The sequence below is a fragment of the Mirounga leonina genome, unplaced genomic scaffold (assembly GCF_011800145.1).
Source record: "Mirounga leonina isolate KUSES-001 unplaced genomic scaffold, KU_Mleo_1.0 Mir_169, whole genome shotgun sequence".
NCBI classification, from domain to species: domain Eukaryota; kingdom Metazoa; phylum Chordata; class Mammalia; order Carnivora; family Phocidae; genus Mirounga; species Mirounga leonina.
The window spans coordinates 5,143,560-5,157,182 of record NW_023270431.1 but is presented as its reverse complement, the minus strand read 5'-3'; the positions used below and the strand labels follow the sequence as shown (position 1 = coordinate 5,157,182).

The 13,623-nt window shown below is 37.7% G+C and overlaps 1 protein-coding gene across 1 annotated transcript in view; it reads left to right on the top strand.

Moving 5' to 3' along the window:
• Nucleotides 1–13,623, top strand: part of ROBO1 (roundabout guidance receptor 1) — a 405,403-nt gene that overhangs the window by 354,492 nt on the left and 37,288 nt on the right. Inside the window, exons 19-22 of the mRNA XM_035015148.1 lie at nt 2,136–2,162; nt 3,577–3,619; nt 10,016–10,170; nt 12,992–13,327. Of these exons, the coding sequence (XP_034871039.1) occupies nt 2,136–2,162; nt 3,577–3,619; nt 10,016–10,170; nt 12,992–13,327 (561 nt within the window). The remainder of the gene's footprint in view (nt 1–2,135; nt 2,163–3,576; nt 3,620–10,015; nt 10,171–12,991; nt 13,328–13,623) is intronic.

The following is a 13,623-nucleotide window of genomic DNA, read 5'->3' as shown; positions in this document are numbered from 1 at the left end:
TTTTAACTAGCTTGTGTTTAAGCAGAAATCATAGAACATAATTACAAATGTAATTGGTGAGCATTTGATTCTGCTTTCTTCATTTTGCCTCGTTGGCACTTTTTCATAATTCTGTTTCCATGCAATTAAAAAAAAAAAAGTGCATCCTGAAGCCTTAAATCGTCTATGCCAGAAACAATGCCAGTAATTATAAGAAAAAAAAAAATGAAGTGAAAGATTTTAAAGAAATAGATATAAAAGAGCCTCTTGACCTTTAAACCCCCAAACCAGAGTGTGACTTTGGGTAATAGTGAGCATTTTTAACCTCCCCCCCACAAAGTGTATCTGTAGATACACCCTCTGCTAGAACACTCAGGATCCCTTTCCACATACATCCACACCATGCACCAGCATCGCTGGGTAAAAAGAGGTGATTATATATTATTGGAAGCTTTGAAAATTAAGTTGTTCTTTGGTGTACAAGCTGTAAAAATTTCATTTAGATGGCCTCGTTTTGTATCTTCTTCAGTGTCTAACTGGGTTAGCAGTTAGCTAGGAGGACTGACAAGGACCTTTCATATTTTTTTTCCCTTACGTCCTTGTGATTGCAAATGAATGTTCAGGCGCTCTATTCTTGCTTGAATAGCTTTACTTTCACATGTACCTTCTTATTTATTTGTTTATGAAGACTTGTTACTATGACTCGGGATTTTTGATTGTGGCTAAATTACATCAACTCTGAAAAGACCTAACTGAAAGAAAACACAATAGAATTCTTAAGACAGGGAGGGCCTCCCGTGCTGCCTGCAGAGGCCAGCGTATCAGATGGGCACACACAGCACTGAGGGTTTTGTTTTTGTTCCTTCTAGTGTACTCAGCAATAAAACGGTTCGGTAGGAAGTGACCATTGTACCGAATTCTCCAGCATGTGCAGTGTGGAGCCCCCAAAGTCTCTAATCCTAAAGTAAATTTCTTGGAGACATTCAAATGTGATGCGGAAAATACATTTTTGGCAGCTTGTTGATCCACGATACATAATCAATATTCTAGTTTGTGTGTATTAGGATTTCTTAAACGCCAGCTTGAGTCTTCAAGGGAGCAGTGAACATTCCCTGGCTTGCTTGACCTGGGAACTGTTTACTTTAAATTAATTCGAAGAGCTTGCAAAATAAGTCAGCCTCCTCCCGCCATGAAATGACATGGAAATAGTTTGTGATGTTATCCAACACCCAGGAAGGGGAGGAGATAGGAAAAGTGAGGGAGGCGAGGCTGCTACTTTTGAGGTCTGCAGTTCAATTTCAGGCATTATTGATTAGATTAAGATTTATAACTGCAGAGAGAGTGAGGGTTTTCAGTGGGGTGTTATTGTTCTATTGTTTAGCTTCTAGTGTGACATTTAAAAACTGCTCAGCCTACTCAGAGAAAGCTTCTCAGTGTAAACTATAATCGAGAAATTAAAGTTTAAAACTCCCCATTTCTTCCTGTCCATTCACAAATTTCTATAATGATAAAAACATTGTACCACACTGTTTATATGATAAGGTGTCAGGCATTTCTCGGCAGTGAAACAGTTCAGTTTTATGGCTCCCTTTGTTCCAGTTGTTTCTTTCCTTCTTTCTTTCTTCCCTCACTCCCTCCATTCCTTCTTTCCTTCCTCCCCTCCTTCCTTCTTTTCCTTCCTTCCCTCCTTCCTTCCTGTCTCTGTCTCTCTCTTTCTCTGAATGATGAACACTTAAGTGAACCTATTAGTCCACTTTTATAAGCATTTACTTTCAGATTTCTAGATAAGGTTTAAGCAAGACCCTGAGAATACTTGTTTGAGAATCCATCAACCAGTGTTTGGAGATGATTAATAGTAGAGGATTCCTGTTTGTCCTGCAGCCGGGAGCTAAATCTATGTGACTCAATGCAGGGTCATTCCCAGGCTAACCCAGCACGACTCCCATGCCAGACACTTCCAAATGGTACCTGTAGAGACAAGCCTCTTCTTTTCACCTCAGATTTGGTTTTATTCATATATCAGAGTGTCAGAACTACTGGCTTCGTTATTTACATTTGTTTTATGTTCAGCTGTCTGCTTGATTTATACTAATGTGATATGTTCCCTTTCTCTCTTCAGCTTAATAACTGGTTTATATTTTGTTTTGATTTTTCAGTCCCGTCTTTTACCTTCACACCAACAGGTATATATTTGCACTTACCCTCCTCCTCTCCTTTGTTAGTTTGGCATGTGTTGTACGATTGTGTTTCTGTTTTTATTTCATTTTCTGCAGTTAGTTGGGGGAAAGGACTTAAGATGGAATACAATACTTCATTTACTCATGTCAGGCATGCATTCAAAGTAGAAATGGTTGGTGTTGCTTTTCATCCATTTAATACGGTTATTTATTCATGACTCCACGCTGCATCCTGGCCTTGCGCGCACGTGTTTCATTAGATAGACACTCTGTTTCCACCCTCAGCATGATTTAACATGCTAATGATCTTATTGATTATTTCATACTTGGCCATGCATTTTTTTCCCCTTACCTTAAGCTTTCACGTTTTCCAATGAAAATTTCTCTCCCTTGCAATTCTCTGTCCATAGAATCAACATTTTTAAAGGGAACCAAAATACCCAACACATGTGGAAGATAAAACTTTTTATTTCCCCGAAGTCAGAATCCTAATACTTTGTTCTATTCAGTTTCTTTCAAAGTGGGCCCTCTTCTTTCACATCACCTCTAATAGAAGATGTACCTGAAGTCTTGCCTCCTCGGTTTTAATCCAGTTATTGTAATCACTGGAAGCAGTTATCTCTCCTTAACACACTCCCCATTTGGAGTTCTTCTAAGTAGCAATATTTGGCAGCTTTTAGAAACATATTTCTTCTTAGAAAATACGTCTGTATTTACAGAAAAGCTAATCTTCTTAACCCCTTGCCTAACTGTGTGCAAATCTTTGTTATTGCTAAATTTTTACACCCATAATTCATTAGGCTGAGAATGCTTTCAACAGCATTAAAATATATTGTCACTAAATATACACATGTCTGATGAAAATATAATGGGAGGGGCTTCTGTAAGCCACAATAAAAAAAAATATGTCGTATTAATTAATAGCCACAACTTGGCATACATCTTTGTGTGTGGAGGGAGAGAAGGTTTATTTTAACATTTATCTTTGTCTTACTGGTATTCATACTTCTGGGACAACAGTCTTGCCATTTTTTCCCAAATTTAAGATTCCAATTATATATACATATAAAATCATGCAATTATAGGATCTAATAATAAATTCAAAATAGAAAACTATGGGAATGCAAATGTAACAATGCATAATATATTTAATAAGAGTGTACTCAAGTTTACTTTTACTTAGTTCTCAACCTTATTGGCACATAAAGAAAATAAGAGTAACATATTTAATTCTGTATAATCTTAAAAAAATACTAGTTTAATCAGAAACCTGCCGCTTTCTGTGATGATTTTGCAATGCTTCTAAGTAGAAAGTGAGAAAGCATTCCATTTTAGAAAGATACTCATGGATGTAATAGCTTTTGATTTATAAACGTAAACATGTCTATTAATTGTTTCTTTTTTTTTTGTAACATTCTAGTAACTTATCAGAGAGGAGGTGAAGCTGTGAGCAGTGGAGGGAGGTAATTATCCTGCTTGTTTTGTAGATCCTAAAGGGAATTCCAGGTATCTCATCTTGCCTTCCTCAATGACATCACTTTCTTTGCATAAAAGGTTTAAGGATGAAATGTGTTCAAATCTTTTAGAAATACTCCATTCCACTGTGCTGTGGAACCAAGCTTGTTTGTACACAAATGCCGTTGATGGAAGCTGTTGCATCTTAGTGAATGAACACCAGAGGGCGCACTTTAACCGTGAAAGACAAACTTGCTGATTTTAGTGGATGATTAAAAGGAGTTAAAGTAATTAAGCAATGGCATTTATGAAGATTAAGAAATATAGCTAGTTAACAGATACTATCAAAGAAAAAGTGTTCATTTGAAAACCTGCTGAACATAGCATTTGCTCATAAGTTGTTGTAGGCTAGGTTTGTTTGTTCTTGTGAATTCAACATAGTTCAGCTTTCCATTTGCTGGGGAATATGTTGAAATACAACAAGAAATCTAGGTAGCTTGTTAATATGGAGCTTTTCTTTTCTCTCTAATTAAAATGAACCTCAATCCTATATGTATTATTTTTTTGTAATTATGACTCAGTGAACCTTAATATATTCATAGAGAAATCACAAATTGATGTGACAGGCAGCTTAAAAGAGCTGAAAAATGGTATATGTAACATGAGCCAAGCTTCTGGATTTTCTATAATAAGATGATGTTTTGCCCTCAAACCCAGCAACATATAGCTTAAGGTAGAAGAACAAAAAACTTCCAAACAAAACCATTTTATAATTTAAATTCGATTAACTTCTTGAGTGTTCTGCTTGCACAGCTGGATGATAAGTTTGCAACTGGAAAAGACAAAAATGAGTAAGGTGTTATGTCTGAATCCAAGGAGCATACCATGTGGAGACACAATGACTGAGTTTAGCATACGACAAGGAGTGTTGACCACCATGGCTGTACAAATTTGGCCACAAGCACTGATCTTTTCTTCCTGGGTACTGGTCCTAGCTTACTGTTATCATACCCGTGAAACAAAGCCAGCCACTGAAGGACCCAAAAGCTAGGGAGGTCTTCATAGGGAATAAATTCACTTGATTCAGAAATTAAACCAGAGCCTGTTTTTGCATCCAGGGGAATTCCATCGAAGTGATAGCCCAGATATTCATGAAACATCCTCTGGTATAACAACACTCTCTCGTGGATAAATCTGGAAAGCCTGATCATATAACCACCTCTCTACATGTACAAGTTCATGACTGTAGACTCTGCTTTCACGTGAATCAAAGCACATAAAATGCTGGTGGAGCATCTTCTATGTCCTGCGCTAGCCTCTGTGGATGGGCACGTGTACACGCGCTCTCTGTCTCACACCCACACGTACATGTGCACACACATAAAATATCTCCAGTTCTTGCTCCTAATGGATTTACAACCTAAGTAGAGCAAATGATCATATAGGACCTAATGGGAGGAATCCATGGGTACCCAATGCAAGTTTCTACAGCGGGACTGAAAAATGACAAACAACAAACTGAAAATTACAAACAGAACAATTTTTTGGAAAGCTTGCTGTGTTACCATACAGAATTAACCTTTTAAATTCAAGAAGAGAATAACAATGAAACTTCTGTATTTCAAATACCAGATAGAAAAGACCTTTGTACCAAATGAAATGATGAAAGTTGCTGGCATGTTCCAGAGGCAACAGTTAAAGATCTTGGAGTCCATGCTCAAAAGGACAGTTATATACATAACTTTTAATTTATTCATTCATCAGGCATATTTATCAAATGTCTACCATGGATGCACACCATTCTAGTTGCTTGGGATGCATCAGTGAGCAAGTCAATAAAAATTCCCATCCTTGTGAACTTTACATTAAGAGCGGGAGATATAAGATAAATAATAAGCATTAAAAAAATCAACTCTAGTATCAGCAGTCGATGCGTGCTTTGGAACAAATAGAGCAGGATGAGGGATCAGGAGGGTATCAGGAAGAGGTCTCTGTTTCTAGCCAGAGTATGTGTTTGGGTGGGTGGGTGGGAGATTCTGGGATGTGTGTGTGTGTGTGTATCTGTGTTCTACGATTCCGTGTGGTAAGAGAAGGGGCAGTCACCCAATCTCCTGCACTCTCTCCTCTCATGTCCATCCCTTAAACACTGCTTGCCCTCACAGATCTCAGACGTTGGCAGCCCGCTCTGGCCCTCCCACCTCATTTGGTTGATGATACTTAAGTCAAAATTTCAAGTCTTCCTTCTGCATCCATCACTGCCTTTGTTGATCCTGCTTTTCACCCCATTCACTATGCCAGTACTGTTCCATGTCAAGCACTTGATCTCTCCTGCCTCAGCTATCGCATAAGCTCCCAGCAGTCCTACCTTTATCTACATTCGTTAGCACTACTTCCTCTTAATTCCCTTTGGCCGTTGGAGCCAAAATGGTATTTTGAAATGCATATCAATTATGTCTCTGAGTTGCTCTAGATCCCATTTTTTTTTAAGATTTTATTTATCTATTTGACAGAGAGAGACACAGTGAGAGAGGGAACACAAGCAGGGGGAGTGGGAGAGGGAGAAGTAGGCTTCCCGCAGAGCGGGGAGCCCGATGCGGGGCTTGATCCCAGGACCCTGGGATCATGACCTGAGCCGAAGGCAGACGTTTAACGACTGAGCCACCCAGGTGCCCCTAGTTCCCATTTTTAATAGAACCCACCATGTTTAAAATATCAAGTCTAAATTCAGCAGAGCCCATGAAGCCTGCAACCTGTAGGGTGTTGGGGGTCCGTCCCCCACCTCTAAGTGCCACACCCTACAATCCACCACGTCAGCCCACCCGCCACTCTGCCGATATTAGATTCACTTATGGGTCCTTATTCCATCAGCCCAGACTATGCTCCCTATCCCCTGTCAGTTTGCTGAGCTTCACCTGCTGTGTGCTCCATGAACTTTTTGTGCTGGGTAAATACCACAGTTAAGCACCTAGCATAAGGTAATGCAATTATCTTTTGTTTATATCAGGTGTCAGGAAATTATGGCTCCTGGGCCAAGTCCAGTCTGCCACCTGTTTTGTAAATAAAGTTTTATAAGAATACACCCCAGACTTACTTGTTAACGTATTGTCCATGGCTGCTTTCTCACCACGATGACAGAGTTGAGTCAGTGCAACCAGAAATATAATAAAGGAGAAGGCTGAGCCAGAAATCTTTTCTAGTCCACAAAATTGTGAATTTAACTATTCCCAGAAAAGGGCACATGAGGATTGTGGTAAGCAAAGAGACCTCTTCCCAACTTGGAAAGGGCAAAGGGCTTGGGATACCATCCAGGGGAGGATCACGGAAGCAGTATTAAGTAGCTGTTCCTATCCCTTTGTTTTCCTTACCTCAGACATTCCAGTCACCTCTTCCAAAACCCTACTTAAAATCCAAACCACAGCATCAACCTGGGAACAGTGGAGAAGTCCTAAAGGATGGAGTAAGAAAATCAGGCCAGAAAGAATGCCAAGAAATCATTTCCTCGCCGTGGAAGGTGACAAAGAAACAGAGCTCAGGCCTTGCTTCTCTCTGAAATACCGGCCTCTCTCAAATCCATCCCTTGCTCCTTCCCGGACTGCAGAGCTTTTTCAGGCTATGAATTAAAGGAAAGAGGAGACAGTCTATAGGCAACCCTTACTGCTGGGCCCCCTTACTATTTTCTCCAGCCCTGGGACCCTCTAGTATTTTATTTTGTGGTTCAGGATTTCAGATAGGCTTTTGTTTTGTTTTGTTTTGTTTTGTTTTGTTCTGTTTTGTTCTGTTTGAGTGAGTGGAGTATCTGAAGTAAGAGGAGCAGAGGAAATGAGAGTAATTGCTACATAATTATTTAAATGCAGTGTCCTCTTTTCCTTTGTGACACAAATTTATTCCCTTAATATGAACTGGAAGAAAAGTTTGGGTTTTATGAGCCTTAGTGTCTTCTTTTCTCTGATAATACTGTCTTTTAAAAGACAAGGAAGAAATAAGCCAAACTCAGATATATTCATAAGAAAATACAACCTCTAATATTATATGGTAAAAAGACATATTTCAGACACACGTTAATTACTGTAACCAGCACTGAGTTTTACTTCTGCTTAATTTCTTATTGTTGGACAGTGAAATCTGTTTCATATACACTAGATCATCTTAAATGCAGAAAAATAGCCTATGAGATTGGTAGTTTCAAAAAGCTCCTAACACCCTTATCAAGGTCGCTGCATGTGACCTTGACTTCCTCAGAGACCTCTAAAATACACATATGACATTTTAAGATTCATTATGGGTCAATAATGTATGGTTCACCTTCTTCCCCAAATAATTAGTATTCCAAATACAAGTTTAAACCAAAGCCAGGATGTGAATTGTTAATCTTACTTCCTGTTGGAAATCGCCCATACATATGGAAAGTTCTTTCAGCTTATGATATCAAAACATTCACTTTCAAAGTGCTTTTCTGAGAGAATCACAGTAGCATAAAAATATTGTCTATTCCTTTTGAAACCTGTAAGTCGGACTGAAAAATTTCCACTTGACCCATGCTTTAGACCCATAATATCTCTACATGTCAAATATGGAAATTTATTTTTAATAACTTCTATAGTGATAACACACTTGGCTTACGTTCAAGAGGAAATAAAATAAGAAAAGCTAAAGATTACTAGAGGCAGAATTTCTCTAACCAACATCTATTCAGAGGCTCCAGATATCTGTGATACAGCTTGCATTTAAATGTTTTAAATTTCGGCGGTTCAGCATATTGGCTCTTCAAAGCACGTTTTTATCAACAATGTTAATAATAAATTGGCTCAGTTTTAACAGCATTATTCTGAATTTCGAGACTGCAGACATTTCCCCCCCACTCTTTCTTTTATACGAACGTTTAATGACTTTAGGAAATTTCAGCACTCCCCAATATGTATGTTTATAGCATCCTGGATTCGAGCATGGATTCCAGAGCTAGAGAACTTGGGCTCGAATCCCAGCCTCTCTGCCACTCGCTGGCTTTGCATAACTATGCACATGTTTCTTAACCTTCTGTCTGAGGAGTCCTTTTCCTCATCTGTAAAATAAGGAAATAGTAGTAACTACTTGGTGGAATGGTTCTAAGAGTTAAATGAGTTGATACATGTAAAGAACTCCGGACAATGTCTCACACGTTGTAAGCAAAAAGTAAATATTCATGTTTATTACAGATACATAACACATATGTACATCTACTTAATGTATACAGACATAAAAATTATAAATCCATATTCTTCCTTTGGAGTGAAGGGTTCTTCACATAACCATCATTTGCACTAGTGAGTTTCCTCAGTTGACTCTCTGTGCATCACGGAACCCTGAAGGGTGAAGTGTCAGGTTCTTGATTCCCGGGGAAATAAGAAGCATGGTTATCATACTTCGACAAAGAAAATGAAACTGTGAAGAAAATCTTTGCAGAATCTGCAGCACCAGCCTGTTTATTGTGGATCTTACAGCACACCATGCATTATCACCTCTTTTGCTAAATTATCAAATGGAGTCCATGTTGGAGAAGGACACGAGGAATGCTGCGCTTGGACTCTAGTCTGCATCTCTGGCACTAGCCGTTCAGGGTTCCCTCTAATAGCCATTGATGTGCTTTGCATTCCCAATGCACAGTGAAAGAGCCATTAACGTGTTGTGCCAAAAAAGACAGGAACACTGATATTTCTTATAGTGGACACTTTTCGTTCTACCAGATTTAATTCAGTAGCTTTCCTTTGTTTATGTAGGGATTTATGGCAGTTTACATTGTCACCATCAGAAAGTCCTGACAAGCTTCCAGAGCTGTGCACGGAAACATTGATAAGGCTCTCTGCAGAATGTCACAGAGCCCCAAACTCACTATTTCTGAAACATGGTTTTGAAGAAAAGTATGCAAATATGCTTACTACGAAGGATCTGAATAAAGGAGCTTGTTCCATTTTTTAATGATGTTGTAAGAAGAATCATCACTTTTTTAATGGGTCAAAAACAAAGGGATGCAAACTGTCTCCACTATGGTATTCTGTCAGCAACTAAAACACTAAAAAATATAGGAATCCATATGTTTAGATTCCATGTTTGAGTTTTAATCACTGGGGCTAAAGTAAAGCATTGCAAACAGTACAGTGTTTTAAGTCTGACGCACAACTGTGCCCGCTTACAAAGTTATGGCCCTATACACGGAGAGTTCTCAAGACATTAGATTGCGTTACAGTTATCTTGTCAAAAAGATAATTGTAAAATAAAAGGAATAATAATATCATTCAGCAGGGCTGACCAAGGCATTTGTGAGAACAGTGATGAAGAATGTGTTGGACGTCTGAATGGGAAATCTCATTTGCTATTTATAAAACATGTGCATATATATATATATATATTTTTTTTTTTTTTTCCTTTAGGCCAGGACTTCTGAACATCAGCGAACCTGCCACGCAGCCGTGGCTGGCAGACACGTGGCCCAATACTGGCAACAATCACAATGACTGCTCCATCAATTGCTGCACGGCAGGCAATGGTAACAGTGATGGCAACCTGACCACCTACAGTCGCCCAGGTTAGAGATGTGGACACAGCTCCATGAGCCTAAGCACAAGGACTGGCCACAAGAGGATACATTTCTTCCCCTCTCCCTACACTGGAAAGGAAAATTTGGTCAACATTTTCATAAAATGTTGACGATTGCCTAGCAGATTATCCTGATTCTATATTTTCTTCATCCCTCTACCTCCACGCTTCACCTTCCACCAGAGTTTCCCAGGATGCAATGGGAGAAGGATAGATAGCAAGGAAAAAAGAACTTGTACAAAAGCATTCCTCTCTATGAGAATGAATGTATTTATAATTTATGTTTGTAATTAATTATTTTCAGGATATGGGGAATAAAACAGATCAAAAAATTTATAAGTCTCTAGTTAGAGTGAACCAAATTCTTTAATAGCGGTAATGAAAATAATAGCAACTGTACAACAGTAATAAAAAATTATAAATGAAAATTAACTGAAATTCCAAATCAGATTTTTTTTATTAACATATATTATTTGTTTCATGCATACAGGTCTGTGATTCATCAGTCTTGCACAATTCACAGGGTTCACCATAACACATACCCTCCCCAGTGTCCATCCCCCAGCCACCCCATCCCTCCCACCCCCCTCCACTCCAGCAACCCTCAGTTTGTTTCCTGAGATTAAGAGTCTCTTATGGTCTGTCTCCCTCTCTGGTTTTGTCTTGTTTTATTTCAAATCAGATTTTTATTATATAAAAGTAAATCCCAAAGATGTAAGATATCTATCTATCTATCTATCTATCTATCTATCTATCTATATCTTTTGCAGGTGTTTATGCATGCCTTTATTTTATTTTGTGTGGTTTTGGTTCAGAAATATGTGTGAGTGAACTACTTCATGATGGTGTCATGCTAAAGCATGACATGAAATTATGGATGTAGAGTATGCAATATTGAGAGGAATAAACAGAAAATTACTCATGATTTCTTGCAAAAAAAAAAAAAACAACAAAAAACAAAATGAAAACCTTCAACATTCCCAATTGGGAAATATTAAAAGAATCATAAAGAATCAAACGATATGAGTAGAGAAGTAAAATGACTCATGGAACTAAGAAAAAGGGAAATAGAAGATAGCATTTTAAGTGAAGAGGTTATACACCATAAAAAAACAAATCATGTAGCAGTCTGTATGTCTAGCCTTAAAACAAGTCCAGAGTCTTCCATTGGATATGGATATGACATATCCATGTAACTACGTCCCTGTTCTCCAGAAGTCCATATTCTAGTTGCATAGTTAGGTGCTCACATGATTACAAAAAAAAAAAAAAAAAGAAAAGAAAAAAGAGAGAGAGACTGGTTGAGCCCTGCAGGAGACAAAAGATGACAATAACCATTTAGATTAATATGTAGAGCTGTTTTGTCCAATATGGTAGCCTCTGGCTACAGGTGGCTATTTACAGTTAAATGAAACAAAATACAATTTAAAATTCAGTTCCTCATTTGCCCTAGACACATTTCAAGTGTGCAGTAGCCCCATGTGTCTGTTGGCTCCCAAATTATACAATGCTGAATAGGACATATCTATCATCTCAGAAAATTCTATGGAATCACACTCATTTAGAAAGATTGGTGAAGAAAAATGAAATTGGCAAAACCATATAGCCTTTAACAATATTTCTTAACCACTATTAAACAAAATATTATACCTAGAAGTTAGAATTACTAAAGGCCAGGTGAGTCAAATATTCCTGTTCCCCGATCATTTATTTTTTAAAATGCAGAGTAGTTGAGTTCAGTATTACAGAGAAGTTGCATATTTCTCTTAAGATTATATTCACATTTACATCTTCAGCTAATTTTTCATCAACATATCCAGCTGAAAACCAATCTTCAAGGTGAGCTGAACTACTACTATTATGAACTACATGAATAAAATAATGGTATTTTTAACCATTGTAACTTGACAGATTTTTTTATTTAAAAAATATTTTCACTTTAAATTATGATTTTAGTTCTTCCTGCTGTTTTAATATTTTCAGCTGCAGGCTTTAAATATTTCTATTTATTTAATTTTAAATATTCTATCAGTTATTTCATTCCCTAATACTTCAATGAGGAGCAAATTAGAGGGTAATTGAAATAGACAAATTAGATATTATTTCAGGCTTTCTTTGATTAAATTACACAGGTTACTTATGATTCATTTTATCATCATTATTGTCATTTTATACTTCTTGGGGTGTCTTTATGAAACCATGAAAAAATGATTATATAATGTCCTTCCCTGATAATGATTATCCTACATAACCAAGGGAAGATCCAATAAAATTATCTTAAACACTATTTACTATCCCTCTACCTCTGTTCCTCATATCTTCTGAGTAGAGTTACTTTAAAAAATACTAAAATCTCAAGTTCTTTGATGTGTAGGCAGAGTTCCCCCCCCCCCCTTTGGTTTGGGTTCTCAACACACATGCTTTGTTCTGTTGCTTCAACAACTAACTAGTAGCTTCAGGTAGGACAGTAACTCCAGATTAGAACATATACATTTGGCACATAGAGATACTCATGTGTATATTATTTAAGTGAAATTCCTATTAATAGGGTTGTTAAAGGAAAATCATCTTAAATTCAAATTCAAAATTAGTCTCTCTATATTTCTCTATGTCCTCTCTCATTTCCTCAATTTTGAATTACCATCTTTAGAGAGTACCTATGAATACCTAGCCCTTTGTACTGATCGCATTTAAGCCCCTTTTTACTTTACATAACAATTTCATTGTGACTCACGAAGCTACTTACAGAGAAATTTAAAACGAATAACCATGCAGAATGACTTTTTCCTTTTCCTCTCCGTTGCACGTAGCTGATTGTATAGCCAATTATAACAACCAACTGGATAACAAACAAACAAATCTGATGCTCCCTGAGTCAACTGTTTATGGTGATGTGGACCTTAGTAACAAAATCAATGAGATGAAAACCTTCAATAGCCCAAATCTGAAGGATGGGCGTTTTGTCAATCCATCAGGGCAGCCCACTCCTTACGCCACCACCCAGCTCATCCAGTCAAACCTCAGCAACAACATGAACAATGGCAGTGGGGACTCCAGCGAGAAGCACTGGAAACCGCCTGCACAGCAGAAACAGGAAGTGGCCCCCATTCAGTATAACATCATGGAGCAAAACAAACTGAACAAAGGTGACGAGCTTTGCCTTTATTCCCAGCCTTTTCTGTCTCAGTACCATTAACCTTTCAGCACTCCACGTCCAGACTTCTCTGGGATGAGCAAATGAAATCTTTCTTTTGTTCCTCATGTTTCCTTATTTCTTTGTTTTTGAAATTTCCAGTGTCAAAGAGTTAATTAGCACAACAATACCCTTGAAAAATTGATTTTATAATAATATATAACTATTTTCAAATGGTTTTGAGATTAATTTAAATTTAATCGTAGGTGAGGGATTGCTTAGCAAAATCTTTTATTCATAAGGCAGATG